This window comes from Sprattus sprattus (assembly GCF_963457725.1).
Source record: "Sprattus sprattus genome assembly, chromosome: 5".
In the NCBI taxonomy this organism is placed as follows: Eukaryota; Metazoa; Chordata; class Actinopteri; order Clupeiformes; family Clupeidae; genus Sprattus; species Sprattus sprattus.
In genome coordinates this window covers 37,179,840-37,195,673 of record NC_137924.1, presented here as the reverse complement: position 1 = coordinate 37,195,673, position 15,834 = coordinate 37,179,840, and the positions used below count along the sequence as shown (strand labels likewise).

The following is a 15,834-nucleotide window of genomic DNA, read 5'->3' as shown; positions in this document are numbered from 1 at the left end:
TTTTGCTTTTTTGTGTAACCTCAATGGTCACATTGTTTGTGTTCCGAGTCTGATAACATCAGAGTATACACACATGCTGAATATTATAGGTTGCGTGCTGTCTCAAACAAGTTGTTGACATATACAAAACATCAAAAGTTGTGATAAACTTGGGCCTTTAAAAAGGTTACATGTGTGGGGTGTTAGTTATGTTACTGCATGTAGCTTAAGCTGCCCCTGTATCCCCCAAACATGTCTGCTTCACAAATACTACATCATTTTACTTGTGCACTGCTGCAGAGACTTGTTTTGAGTAGATTGCTGTGCAGAGCATGTCATGATTCTATCTGATACCATGAAACATGCAACAGTTACATTTTGTGTGTGGGTGCGTGTGTGTGTGTGTCTATTTATACAAAGAAGTAGCTAAAGTTCCAGTGTAGTGCAGTGTCCTGAGAAACGGGCTATTTTATACAGAAGGACTTCATCAGCTGTGCAAGCAAAAGGCTTTGGAGGTGACGTTCGGTTGGATTGCATTGTCAGTGACGTTGCATGAAGCTCAATGCTTTACACTTTTATTCTCTGCTTTTGTATCCATGTAGAACATTGCATCTGCCAAAAACTGTATACAGCATCATTTGGCTTTTGCATTGCAACTGAAGCCCTTTCTACAATTTTATGCAGATCTTGCTGTAATGTCAAATACCATGAAACATGCAAGTTAATTTCACATTATTTATGTTTGTCTATATTAGGAGTTTTCCTCTCTTTTTTTCTCTCACAAAAACAGTGATGTTCAAATAACATCGAAGAACATTGTGGCCTAAGAAGTGCTTTGCTTGCACAGCAGATGAAAGATTCCCAACTGTAGAATATAGACGAACATACATAAATAAGTAGCTAATCAGTTCCATTCTATGTACACACACTCAGGAAAAGACTATGATTGCCACATGTCCACAAGAACAAAAAAATAATCCAGTTTTAGTTGTTGAATGAAAATGGTTTATCTCCATACAGCAGTCTTACAGAATATGATCGAGTTTAAGAATTTCATCATGTTCGAATTTCAAGAAATCTAAATCCCATTTAAACTTTTTATTTTGTCTTGCAGACAGTATAATAGTTTTAGGAACAAGTTGACATTCATATGTAGACCCCATTAAAATTTCAAAAGCTGGGAGTGCAAAGTCACCTTTCATATTTATTTATTGTGGTGTGTGTGTGTGTGTGTGTATTTATGTGTGAGGAGTGTTCATAAAGCCCTGGCACAAGAGAAAAAAATTATTATATTAAAAATATATATATTAGGGTAATAAAACATGCCTCAGAAACAAGATTTTTTTTTTTTGTTTGTCCATTCTGTTAAGATAAGAGCGTTCAGTCCTCTTGTTCACCGAGATAATCCACTTCAGTCTTTATAATTTAATGTATATTCTGAGTAAATGATTTGTTTCATTGTCGAGTATCAACGTATAATAAAGGATCACACAGTTCTACCCTAATGTCTTTTCTCTTGAAGTCCTCATTCAGTTGACTGGTTAATGTTGGTAGCAGGCATCCTAGCTCAGTCTTCACATGTGTGAACCCAACTGTTGTTTCTGTTAGCCAAGCATTTGGGAAACTTAATTCCATAGTCCCACTTATTTGGATTAAAGTGTTGTTGACTGGACTCTCCACAATTGTAGCAATGACATTAAATAACACCTTAACAGGAAAACGAGAGAAAATGAAAACATTTAATGGAAAACATGACAACCACGTTCATCCCAACCAGTCAACCAGCCACACCACAAAGTTCCCTTTATTTCCATTCTGCTGAACTGTGAGAGGATGAGCTCGGACCCCTGGAGCTAGTGAGAGGCCCCTGGTGATTTGTGAGGAACAACAGGATGTGACAGAAATTAATGCAAGAGCACTGGAAAAAATATCCTTCAGTAAACCTCCACTATTGTGATGTATTGAGATCTGCTTCATGGAACACTTTGGAATAAATACGATTCTTCCACTAAATCTTTGCTCACTGCTGCAACAGCAGCTTACTTTAAGACTAAACTAGAAGTCATTAAAGAATTTGCCACAGCATGGTGTCCTCTCCACAAAATCAAAGCATACATATAGTAATAATTTGCTTCAAGGAAAATGTAAGTGCCATTTTTAGAGCAAAATATGATACAATATACAAACTTCAGCTACCTGCCCAAAAGTAACTTTTGGTAAGCAAGTCTTTGAAATAAGAGGACCTTCTCTTAATTAACAAAAATGACATCTTCAAAGTTGGAGCGAGGATACAAGTTATTTTATTAAAGGTACTGTGTGTAGTTTTTACTGGCATAGAGTGGTAAAGTTGCTGTATTGAAACCAGCTGAGTTCCCTTCTCTTTACAAGCACCTTTGGTGGTTCTCAAATGGGACACAAAAAGCCCATATGTTAAGGTAGTGTTTTGGTCTGTCCATTCTGGGTGATTGTAGAAAGTCGAAGCTCTACCTCTACCTGGCCGGCTCCAAGCAAATGGGTCCCCCCTTATGAGCCGATGTTCTTCTCAAGGTTTATCGTTGCCCCTGTCGTCATTGTGCTTGCCCCAGTAATTTACTGAGTAGACCAGGGTTGGACCCTGTCCCAGTTCAACAATTTTTTTTTTTTAATTTTCCACTGTTTCCTTTAGATATTTTTCTTAATTTGTTTATTTTCCTTTGTCAAAAAACAAATTGTTTGAGAAAAGACAATCTATATGAACCCTTTTTGTAGTCAAGGTAATTAAGTAATAAGCATCCAGCAAATATAGACTGTTCACAAATAAGTGTTCCTGGTGCTAGGTGCTAAGTGCTAAGCAAGACAATAAACAAAGAAAGTACAGTTAAAATATTGTATTTCAGTCTCTTGATTTCATGTGTCTGGAGATATGTATCCATACAGAAGAGATAAAGCTGGAGGTCCTTTGTTGAAAGGCATCATTTTGTTGGTCCTGATGAAGATCTTGTTTCCAGTAGTGCTTTGTGGTGCCTGGGAAAGCCTCTACTGAAGTTGGACTTGGGAGGGGCCTTTGCACAGCTGTTCTGGGAGTCTGTGTTATGACACTCCTGGTCTTTCCTGAGATACAAAGTGACATTACATTAAGTCATACAAACTTCTGCAACTTTGCAACTAACAAGGCAACTTTTGCATCCCTGGTATTTTGGGGGATAAGAATCTGATCACTCTCTACAAACAGTTTGTTGTCTGTTTTGAAGAAGTACATTTATGAGACGTTATGTTTTACTGTGTAGTTATATAAATTTACAGCGTCGGAGTTGAAATCTTTGTGTCTGTACTGGAACATTTGTTTGGCATGCAACACTGTGCATACAGTTTCCCCAATGTTGAGCAGTAATCAACTATCCTAAACCAACCTATTAACACCCTCGACATATTAACACCCTCCCGCGGGTACACATTACTTAATATTGATTTCGGTGTCAACCAGGATAACGGATTTTAAACAACATACGCTCCTGCCCAAAAGGGGTATTTAAATTGTATGTGTGCAAAACATTACAGTTGTACAGCGTAATTAAGTGTACTAGACAGCCATTTATTTCTGTGTGTACAAACTGTCATGGAACGAACTGAACGAACTCGATTTCGCAATGAGAACTTGTGAGGGTCATACAGTTTTCAACCGACACCGATACCTCTCTCCCTCTTTAAATTGAGGTTTACCCGCTTATCGCAGTGACGACAGCTGACGACCAAGTTAGGAGATGTTCACAAGAGATTACGGATTCTAAAAGAGATCATACTTTACAGAACACTTTTTTAATAGCTGGGGCGTTAATAGGTGTGTTTACTATACAGGTGGAAGGAGGGAACAGTCTACTCTAAAAAAGTTATGTTTCTCCAGAGGCCCTTGAACATAGGATGGAAGACAGTCAATGATGATAACTAAATAATGATTATTGTGTTAATCACACATCATATGCACTCCTATAACTTTCACCAGACAAAAAAACGAAAGGGTGCAGTGGTGACGGTATTGAGCTCAACACTAAGGGAGGTATCATATGGTTGCAGTATTGTGGTAATTTAGTTATTGTCACAGCCATAGAGAGAAGTCCTCTGATAAGATGCCTTTGGCCCTCTGGACAGAGTTTGGAACTCTGAGGGTCCGTTGTCCATCTTCAGAGTGTCTTCTGCCTTACAGTTACAACTAATTGCCATTCCTTAATAACATTTTGGTCATTGTAAATTGCTGGTTGGAAATGCTTTGAGCTCTATATCAAGCCTTCTGCTGTTTTATGGATGTCAAACTGCTTTATTCAGATCCTCTGTCAGTGTCTTAGACGAGCATTGAGTGTGACAGTGAACACTGTCAGGCAGAATGCACTCTGAAAATGATACAGTCTACACTATGGACACCCAGATCTCCAAGGTCATTTCCAGAAGGCCACATGGTGGTTTAACAGAGGACTTTCCTCTAATCTCACAATTACACCCCACAATCCCTATGAGTAGGCCTCATCACCTACTGAGAGGGAGTCAAATTAATACCGGTGAGGTCACATCCCCACCACCTAGGCACTAGTTGACTTAGGATGACTATCAACTCAAACTATCTGAAAATGTATAAACATGTAACATATTCCTGTTTGTTCAAAAACGCTTATGCACTGCATTGATTCAAATATCTATATCTACTAAAGTTAGCAGTGTTGACCAGCTAAAAAGTCATAGTCATTACATTACAGACAAGAGAGATGAAATCAAGAAAGATACAGGATATACATACAGGATACAAACAGCATATGCTTTCTATATTCACAAAACTTACTTGGGTAGATTTGAGGTCATGGTCTTTGAGTGGTTGCATTTGGGCGCTGGGACAATACCAAGGTCACCAGTCTTGAAGTGAGAGAATTGGGGAGTAGACTTGAACTGAGTAGAGAGTAAGCCTAGCCTGCAGACATAAAGTACAGTGGAAATGTGTGTCATCATCATGCAATCTCAACTTGGATCAAAGGTTAAGATTTCAACTTGAGGGGGGCACATAAACAAAAACACTAACTGTGGCTGTGTGTGAAAGTATTTAAAACATTTTCTAGATGAATGACGTACAGTGACCCAGAGCTCCTGTAACTCACTAGCACCAAGCTGCCATTGACTATATCTTTGGTTTTCTTTGCGATCCTGCTGAAGACAGCTGCATCGTTGCTGATGCAGAGAAAATGTAGACAAGTTTTGTCTGGAATCTCGATTCAAATCTTCGTATCACGTGATAATAGTGCTGTCATGCACCTTAAAGCCTTCTCCTTCCATTAAATCCACCGACAAATACAATTACTGTTTGAGAAACTTCTCGTATTTTTTGTTGCACAAGCTGGTTTCACTTGAATGAATGTACTGGCAGACCCTACCTATGTTCTGAGGTAACTGTTGAACTTGATGTGCTACAAGTAATGTCTCCATCAATAAGGCAGTGATGCACTCTTAGTAGATTCATGCCAAGCAGTGCTGAGCCTGACTTTCAGCATCCAACCACAGGAATTGTGTCTTTTTGGTGTAAGGGTTAGCACATACTAAAGTATATCTTGTTCACATTTTCTGGGATGGGTCGCTACAATTACCTCAACAGGATGGCTCTCTAGTTGGTTAACTTTGCTGGCGGAATAACCAGGTAGCTAGTTCATATCTGTAACAAAGGCATTGCTATAGAAATGTTGGTGCTGTTGCAAGCAGTCGCACCGGTCTGAATTCCCTGATCTACTGGTCTGTAGGTGTAAACATGCCCAGGATATATTGTAATCAAACAAGTTTTCCACCACAGATGCATTCTCTGGGCCTGTATGCATTTTATAGTCAAATACCACAGGTGCTTTATACATGCACAGAATGACTAAAATAATCTGTACAGAGAGCAGCAATTCAGGACTGGCCCAAAAATGTCCCACCTTTCCCCCTCCTAAGGGTAAACCTGCATGTGGTTTAATCATTGGTATTGGTTCTAATGGCTGGAAACTGAACCTGGCAATGACGTAGATGTGTTTAGCTGTGTTATCATTCTTTAATGAATGAAGAGACTGTACCTTGCCATGCCTGGCTCAAGCTGATGGACATCTTTTGTGTCTTTGAGAAACTCTGACAGAGCAGGGCCTTTCCCCAGTGCTGCAGCACTGTCAAGCACAGCCAAGAGCTTCTGCAGCATCTGACCGCGGCGAGCCAGAGCCTTCACCTCTGAGTCCTCCACCTCTGGCACCTCCTGTCAGATTGTAAAGGTTACAACAATGCAATGATCAGGGGGGCCATTGATTCAAATGTAATGTCTCCATTAAAGTATTCTTAACTGACTGGATGACTTGATGGATAGCAAATACACCGTATGCAGATAATGTTTTTAAATTAAATTCAACTGTAGTGTTCAAGTTTACATGACCACAAATAATTCAGTATTCATTTCTGTTCATATAGTCCTCTGAACCATTTTTAATATGGTTATTCACCCTTCTGACAACAGAAAGGTATTTAGAGGAAATTGTGTGTTTCCAATGAATAAGTGTGATACTATTACCAGTTATAAGAAACATAATCATTATCTTACAGTTTTTATCGATTGCTTTGGGCAATTTGACGAAACCGAAATTACATTCTCAAAGCTCTTAGTGCATTTGGCAAAATAGCCTATATGGTTCAGCACAACTACATAGATAACCTTCAAAAGGTCATATCTCACCCATAACAGTTAAGTCAAGCTTCAAAACCAAATCATTTTCTCATAAAAATAGTCAGTGCCCCCAAAATGAAAAGTTCCTTCCCGAAAAGAAAAGGACATTCTCCAAGCTTTAAATATATTTGCCAAAATAACCTAGATGGTTTATCAAAACACTATGGCACACCTGCAAAAGGTCATATCTCTCCCAAAACAGACAACTCATCAATTAAAACGAATTCCTTTTCTCATACCTATAGTCAGTGCCCCCAAAATGAAAAGTCCCTTTGGCATTGTTTAAGCACTGCAGGTCAAAACGTTTAGATGTTTTGTCAGTATGTCAGTGGACCATAGAAATATCCCTCATGTGCACATTTCAATCTTGGCTTAGTCCTTTGACACTGAATGGTTACTGTAGTAGATGTTTTCTTTCCAGAATACTATGTGTATCAAACAGAAACAAATTCAAGAGGAGCCAACAAGGTTTCACATGGTGAACTGTATTGGACTCATGCCATGGAAATTGTTACAGTATGTAATTGCAAAACAGAAACAGAAAATGTGTACAGCAAAAAACACTGTCAAACAAAAAGAGCATCAAAACTAAAATTAAGTATAGCCTACACTACTGTAACAAAACATACAGAGGAAAGGAAGTCTTCAGTCTTCGTCCTCACTCTCCTGCTCAGCCTCATGCTCATGTCTGTCTGGCCACAGATTCTCATCTACATCGCATCTTATTTTCTCCCTTACAATGCAACATGGGAAGAATCGGCGTGCATGCCGCAACCATCCCCTGCAATGATCCTCCGTTACATCCTCACAAGCAGCATCCATTGCTTAGAGGAGGGACCTCTGATTTACAGCCCGATGCTCGTAGACCCTCCACCTCCAAGCTGAAAAAAACTCCTCAATAGGATTTAGAAATGGGGAGTAAGGGGCTAGGATTACCATCACCATCCTTTGATGGGCAGCGAACCACGCCCTGATGAGCGGGCCACGGTGAAAGTTGACATTGTCCCACACAATCACATGTGTCGGCAAGTGAGGCCCTACCAAACCCCCCCTCATGTAAAGGGGTAAGATCAACGTAAAGGCGGTCTAAGAACACCAGGAGCTTCTGGGTGTTGTATGGGCCGATACTTGGAATGTGGGTGACTACCCCGTTTTCGGATATCGCAGCACACATTGTGAGGCAGTTGCCCTTGCTAGTTGGGTGCTTCCATGTTCATACTTGTCAACTGTACTTTGTCAAGCCCTAGATGTTTGATGGAAGCATTTATACTCCTGGATAGCACCTGTCAGCTAACTAAAATTACTGAGTGATTGGTGATCGGATGTGAGAAACTCCCTCTAGATAACTGTAGTAAAGTTCTAGTTGCACCTGAAAAAATTAAGCCGATGATCCAAGAGATCCATATTACAGTATATACCACGATGTTTTTCATGGTATTATGTGCCTGAACGATTGTGACAGTGGAGTGAACTATTTTGCAGGTGATGAGAAGGAGCAGAAGGAAATTATGCCAACATGTTTTGCAGCGAACAACCACTTGACTGAGAAGCAACAGTCAGTTTAGACCAGCAAGATGTATTCAATTGGTAATTGGGCTAACTGAAGGCAGTTGTACCTAACCATTTTCACAGATGTGCTAAATCATTTGAAATGTGTGCAAACTGTAGGTAATTGTACTTGTCATTTGCAAGGAGTTTCTAAAACAATTGCAATTTGATTAAAGGAATGAGAAATGCCAATCGGTTTTGAACAAGTGCCCAGTGGTTTGGAAGTTTGCACGTGTTGTTTTGAGAATGTAATTTCTGTTTCGTGAAATTGCCCAAAGCAATGGATAAAAACTGTAATAACAGGTGTCACAGCTTCTTTTCCTTTTCCAAATGTATAGTAACAAAAAGGCTGGTAGCACCTTTAGGATGTCTTTAAGAGCAGCAGCAGCTTCCTGTAAGATAGTCTCCAGTTGTCCCCTGACTGTCTGTTCCTGTGTCAGCTCCTTAGTCAGTCTTCCTGCCTCAGCTTGGTGTTTCACACACTCCTCCTGACCTGTGATAAAGTTCTGCCTGCACATGCATGCACACAAATACAGAAAAGAGTTTCACATAATATTGTCAAATATGCTAAATGAGAAAGCAGGAACTCTGGATATTGGCCCAAAAATGAGGGTGGGCACATCAAATACCAATGATATGATAAGGAATAACACCAGAGTGGAAAGAGTGATGAAGTTAGCCCTGGTAGGTACAGTCCTTATGATGATCAGAAATAACTAGGCCCAAGTGTCAAAAGTGGTTCAGCTCAGCCTCCTAAACCTGTGAATTCTAACAGTTCTTTCAAACCATATGATTCTGATGATTATGACAAAGTGTTATACCACCAATCAAACACATTAACAAGCTCAAATTTGTTTAATAGTTTAATAGTCGTACTGATTAACATATATATTTTTAAAGCCTTATGAGATATGTTGACCCTTGCTTGTCTCCATGTATTCGGAACACCTTGCCATCCAGCTTTTTTATGCATTTTTAGCTCCTCAGTGAAAGATCTACTCCAGTTAAGCAATGGTATACAAGAAGCATTTAAAATACGCCATTGCTGTGTTCTGTGTTGGCATGATGCAAAGAAATCTGCTTTACGACTGTAGCTGTGGTATATTTTCATATTGGGATTACTCGAACCTGAAGCATACCGATGTATCCTAGGTTTACCACTCATGGAGTGAGTATTTTGAGTTTGTTTCAAACCTTATGGAACACCAATGAATATAGGACCCTACGCTACATACAGATATTTAACAGACATCCTTACCTTAAGACCTCCGTCTCTGTTTGTAAAATAGAATGATTCATCTGCAGTTGCTCATAATCCTGAGAGTTCCTGTCAGCTGCCATCACCTCAGCATTCATCTGTTTGCACTTCTCTTTTAGCTGATAGACCACCTAAACCACCAGAGAAAACTGCATTATCAAAATTAAAAAGCAGACCAATGCATGTACTGTATGTTCCTTTATATTGTGACCTTTTAATGTGTTGTTATTCTAAAGCCACAATGGAAAATGGCTCCAGCACAGCGAAGAGGGAGGGTAAGGGACCTGGAGCTGGTACTCATTCAAATATTTTCAAACGTGTAACTGTAACCTAATTTTCACAGATTGTTTGTCTCAGGACGGTGAAAGTTTTAACAAATATGACAAAAAGTTGTTTTTTTTATTATTTATGTGTGGTCACATTCAGTCATACCCTCAAATGTACGTTCATGTGATTGGCTGAAATTGTAAGACATATCTGTCAGGCTGCAGAGAATGTTCTTTAAAAAAAAAAATGCATTTGTTAATCATGCCACGTCAGGGTAATGTTAAAAATCCACAAATAAATGTAAGGATGTCACAGATAACAAATGGTTTGTAAATGCAAGTTCATTAGCCTGTATATATGTTACAGCATTTACATTGTGAACTGCGTGTCAACTGTATGTCAGTCAGGAAATACGATTGTGAATCGCATGATATTTGTGAATTTTGTGTCACATTTTTGTGGATCTCTGGGTAAGGGCGTTATACCTTTTCATTGGCCAGGCTCTTTCTAGTCATCTCATCAAGAAGTGGCTCAAGCACATTCACTTCCTGTTTGAGTGTCTTCTCTTTTTCTCTAAGGGCCTTATTCTCGTCCAGCAGGTCCTTACTCTTGTCTGAGAGCTGCTTAAGCTGGGCGGTCACTGACACGTTCTCATGGATGGCTCTCATGGTCGTCTCTGGCATCTTCCTGTCTGAGACGCGTCTGAACTCTGCTGCCACCGCTGCCACGTGCTGCTGCATCTCCTTCTTACGCCTGAAACCACATCCACAGTCATCATTGTTTCTCCATTCAACTGCTCAGGACTGAAATCACATCCACAGTCATCATTGTTTCTCCATTCAACTGCTCAGGCCTGAAATCACATCCACAGTCATCATTGTTTCTCCATTCAACTGCTCAGGCCTGAAACCACATCCAGAGTAAGAGGTATTTCTCCATTCAACTGCTCAGAGGTGTTCCTTCATTTATGCACATGACAAGAACATTTATTGGTATTAATGGTCAGTAGACATTCAAAGTAAACTTTCAAAACATGATATATTGCTCATTAAAGCACATTTCATGAATGTCACTTCCATTAAGTTAAAATGAGCTTGAGCTGCAGCCTCAACCTGTCATTGTCTAGCACAGCCTTCCTTTCCAGATTGTAGATGATTGCCTGGTGCTCCTGTTTCTGTCCTTCTAGCTGCTCCTCAAGGGAGTCCACCTGTGCCATCAGGTCCTCTTTTTGAGCCCGAAACTCCTCCAATGCGGCCAGCTTTCCAGCTGAGATAGAAATAACATACATGGAAACATGGGTGAATGCACACTCTGTGGGGTCTTGGAGAATGTGCCCTATGTGAACTGTCCACAGTAGAAACATTTACACTAAGAACACTAGCAACCAGCTGTGGGGGTGATATAGTTAGTGGTCTATCTACTAACAATGCTCAAGCAGCCTAAAGTTCAATCCCTCAGACCTTCTGTTGCCTAGTTTATTTGCCATATGTGGCAGTCCTTAATGCAATGTATTAACTAAACAATGTATTAACTTTTCCCACAGTGGTACTGCAGTGACTGTGGCCATGAGCCTACAACATTGGACCCTTGGTCCTTCTCTAACTGGAACATTCTTTAATCTGCTAAACACATAAATAGTCTTTACCAAGGGCCATATTCTCTGAAGTCAGTTTATCTTTGACCTCCTGGAAGTCTTGACGGAGTTGACTTAACTGCAGCTCAAAGGTCTCCTTCTCTGCTTCTTTGGCTTGGTTGAGGCCAATCAGTCGTTCCGAGAGCTCTGACAGTTCATCCTCTTTCTGTGCAACAGCTCGTTTCAAGTAAAGGACAATGTCTCTCTTTTCTTTCTCTGCATGACTAAATTTTGAGGAGAAATCTTTCTCTCGAATCTCCAACTCATCACATTTATGCTGGTACCTATGGAAAGAGACAAAATGATGGGTTTGTTATCATTTAATCAGCTGGGCTTGCTGTAATATTAAATCAGCTGCATATTTAGAATACTGCCTACCAGTAACATGCAGTGTTATTATTTTACCAATGGTTTTAAGGTCCAGTCCGCGATTCTGGTGAAAGGTTGTTGATACTTAAGCGCAACAGTCAATCAAATTACAACCCTTCCATCCATGCTCTGGAAGCAACGTGCTCATTGCCTGGAATAGTGTTTGGTTTAGTCTGTGTCACTTTCTTTGAGTTTTATTTGAGCGCACAAACAGAATGTTTCGCTAGAGAACTGTAAGGAGCAGTGGGAGGGTGTATTGGGTTAGAATTAAGAATTATGCCTTTAACTTATACCGGATGTTTTAAAAATGTGTGTGTGTGACTGTGTGTTCGTTAAAAAGGCATTGTAGAGCTTTACCAACAGCCAACAGACTTGGCCTGTGAAAACCAAAATACAGCACACTTGGCGCTGATAAAAGTAAGCTAGCTTCCTAACTGTTCCATTTCAAGGCCAGGATTTTTCTCTTTAATATCTAACTTCACTCACTCTCTCTTTCCATCACTATTATTATCACATTCTCACTATCACTCTACAGTATGTTTTATATAAAATGTGCTCTTGTATTACAATCATATACTATGTTTAATGCAGGTCTGTAGAGACCATCTCTAGAGACCAGAGATTGTGACCATTAACACCAGGAAAATATATGTAGGGACATCTAGAATGGCATCACTGTTTAGCTGGAATCAGCCTAAACCAAGGATGGGCAACTGGCGGCCCGCGTGCCGCATGCGGCACGCCTCTTCATTTATTGCGGCCCGCCGATACTTTAAAAAAAAAAAAAATGCTTCCTTCTGTTGACGGACTTTTACTTTGACATCATTCAAAATGCACGTCTCAGTAATCTAGCAATATGCTAACATAGCTCCTAAATTTCCTAAAGGCACAGAGCTATGCAAGCACAACATAAATACTTTGAATAGTCAGTCAGAGAAACAGACTCAGCTTTTTCTGAAATTACTCTGAAAGTACTCTGAAACGGTAACGTTGGCATCGTATCAGTTGGCAGGGAACATAGTCATATAGTGATATAAAAGTCATATAGTGAGGGAGAGTTTGTGAAGTCTTGTGTACGTGATGTCGTTGCTATCCTCAACCCTGAAAATGACGGATCATAGCGGTTTGTGTCAGACCTGCAGCTGTCAGGCACGGAAATTGAACAGAGCATATCTTTAACAACTTAATCGAGACACAGTTATGTACAGATCTTGAGAAGTGCCCTCTCAAAAGTTTCCTTGGCCCCACCAATAAAACTATTAAAAAACGTTTTATTTTGAGATCGTCAAATTCACACTTAACTGCAAATCGAGTAGCACAGGAATCCAGCCTGTTTGAGACTGCAATGGGAAGCACACGCCTCAGTTTGGTCGTGATTGAGTGAGTGAACAGACGGTGATAACGTTTAGCTAGTAAACAGACTTGGACCAACAGTCCGACCCAAGCTGGTGTAAGCTGCCATTATCAGCTGCTGGATATAAAGGTGATGAACATGAAGTTTAAAATAGTAAAAGAAACTAAATGATTAAATCATCTCGAGTTAATTCTAGATGTCATGGCTCTCTTGTATCATGCCGTTCATTGATCCTGTGGTTATGCTACCTTACTCAGTTGAACTCTAGCCTACAACGTTAACCTACTCACTTGAGCTGCAAATCCCTACCATACTACAGTATAATTATCACCCATCTCAGCAGATGTCTTCAATATGTTTATTGTTGTGTCATATTTTAAATCTACATTTGTTCATTTCTCTTCCTAAAACTCACTAGAAGACACTATTTAAAAGGTTATTTTCAAAAAAAAAAATCTTATGGGGGAGCATGCCCCCAGACCCCCCTAGATTTTCTTGGTCACAGGAAAAATAATAGGGGTTTTCTAGGGAAAGCCTGCCCTAAAGTGGGAATTGTCCCTCTGGTAGCGATAAAGAAAAGTTGTGGCCCTCTCCAGCATTAAAGTTGCCCATCCGGCCTAAACAATACTATAATGTGCCAAATAGGCTATGGCTGATTGGAAGAGAGAGAGTAAGTGAGTGAGTGAAAGAGAGCAAGAAAGACAGACAACTAATTAAAGACACAGTGGTAACAGTGACAACAGCATAAAGGCTTGTGTTACAAAAGACAGCATAGGAATGCTAGATGATACATACTTCAAAAGAACAAGAATGTAACGCTATGGCTCTGATAAGTGAAACAGAAGTTCAAGGGAGAACATCCATAAAACCTTCCAAAAAATTGTCAACTCAACGAACCTACCTACTTTATCTACTATCCTCTACAAATTTAAACATGCAAAATCCTGTAACCGGGTTTGATTTTTCATTATCATAATTTGATCATATCATAAATAAAAATGTGATAAATCATTATCATACGTTTCTGTTCCGTTCTCTAATTACTCTTTCGGACGTTCGATCATTTCAATCCACTTTGTGCTCGAAGCGCCACAGCAGATGTAAGATTATGGTGCATTTTGAAAAACTAACATAACAATTTTCACATGGTAACGTTTCGTCGTTAGGCCGTTTTCACAATAATACAATCCAGCGACCCCTGTGTTGTTGTATGATAGTTACCATTCACAAGCTAGCGTAGTTGTAATTATCTGTTGGTAAAACAAATCTTACTTCTCAAGTCGTTCCTCTAAGTCTCTTATTTGAGCGCGATAGAACTCTCTGCCCTCCGTTGAAGATTCGTCCTTGTCTAAAAATCCCATGGCTTCGTTCTTAGTTGGTTTATCTCCGCTCTTCTTGCCGTTCTTCTTGTTTGGGGCCATAGTAGTAGTCTATAGCAATTTAAGGGTGACCCATAGTTTACTTCTCTTGCACTGACCGAAACTATCAGATGTACACATGTCAGCGTTGCTAAGGGTTACGAGCCGTGACGTATGCTTGCTAGTCTCACTAACACAGTGGTTCTTAACCTTTTTGGAGGTACTGAACCCTGCAAGCTTCATCAGTGCATTCGCCGAACCCTTCGTAATTTGAAAAATAAAATATGATTTCTTCAAAACGTAGGTATGTATAAAAACGGCCCAACATTGCTAGTGAACCGGGCTATACTGCGTGTCTTGACCCCTGCCGAACCCCTGAGAGTGGCTCAAGGAACCCCTAGGGTTCGATCGAACCCAGGTTAAGAACCACTGCACTAACATGTATTCTACATTTGGACGAGAAGGAGGTGACAATAACAACAACAATAACAACAACTTAATGTATTTATGATATGTCAAGTAAAAATAATAGTACTTTTGTTTTGTAAAGTATCCCTCCGGCAGGTGGCAAAAGTGTTTTTCAGCATGCATAGAGAATACAGAAGTCAGCATGGGTAATCAAATAAAAATACAGAATATACTATATAACTATAATGATAGAGTATGGTATAAAACACTATGTTTGAACAAAATAACATATTAATTAAAAATAACTAAAATAGGCTACAGAAGAAGATTAATTAATTAACGAAAGGCCAGTTTATGAAAAATAGTTTTTAAAAGGGATTGGAAAGAGCCCGGAGAGGATGCACATCAGATATTGAGGGGAAGACTGTTCAAGAGTTTTAAGGGCCAAGACTGCAAAAGAATAGTCACCCTTGGATTTTACAGTTTTTCTCCATTGCTTTGGATCATTTTACGAAACAGAAATGACATTCTCAAAACAACACGTGCAAACCTCCAAACCACTGGGCATTTGTTCACAACAGATTAGAATTTCTCATTCCTTTCATCAAATTGCAATTACATTAGCACATTCTTGTAAATGACAAGTACACTTGCCTTGAGTTTGCACATATTTCAAATGATTAAGCACATCTTTGAAATGGTTAGGTTCAGTTGCCTTCAGTTAGCCCATTTACCAATTGAGAATCTTGCTGGTCAAAACTGACTGTTGCTTCTCAGTCAAGTCGTCGTTCTCTGCAAAACATGTTGGCATAATTTCCTTGTGTCATCACCTGCACAATAGTTCACTCCATTGTCAAAATCCTTTGGGCACATAATACCATGAAAAACATCATGGTATATACTGTAATATGGATCTCTTGGATCATCGGCTTAATTTTCAGGTGCAACTAGAACTTTACTAAGCAA

At 39.6% G+C, this 15,834-nt stretch overlaps 1 protein-coding gene across 1 annotated transcript; it reads right to left on the bottom strand.

The window, feature by feature from the left end:
• Nucleotides 1-2,930: 2,930 nt before the first annotated feature.
• Nucleotides 2,931-14,523, bottom strand: cfap157 (cilia and flagella associated protein 157; the record flags this gene model as incomplete). The annotated part of the gene is made up of 9 exons (XM_080838640.1): nt 2,931-3,069; nt 4,787-4,912; nt 6,039-6,211; nt 8,581-8,731; nt 9,480-9,610; nt 10,232-10,499; nt 10,859-11,012; nt 11,392-11,663; nt 14,375-14,523. The coding sequence occupies 9 exons, from the start codon at nt 14,521-14,523 to the stop codon at nt 2,931-2,933; spliced, it is 1,563 nt and encodes a 520-aa protein (XP_080694766.1).
• Nucleotides 14,524-15,834: the final 1,311 nt, after the last annotated feature.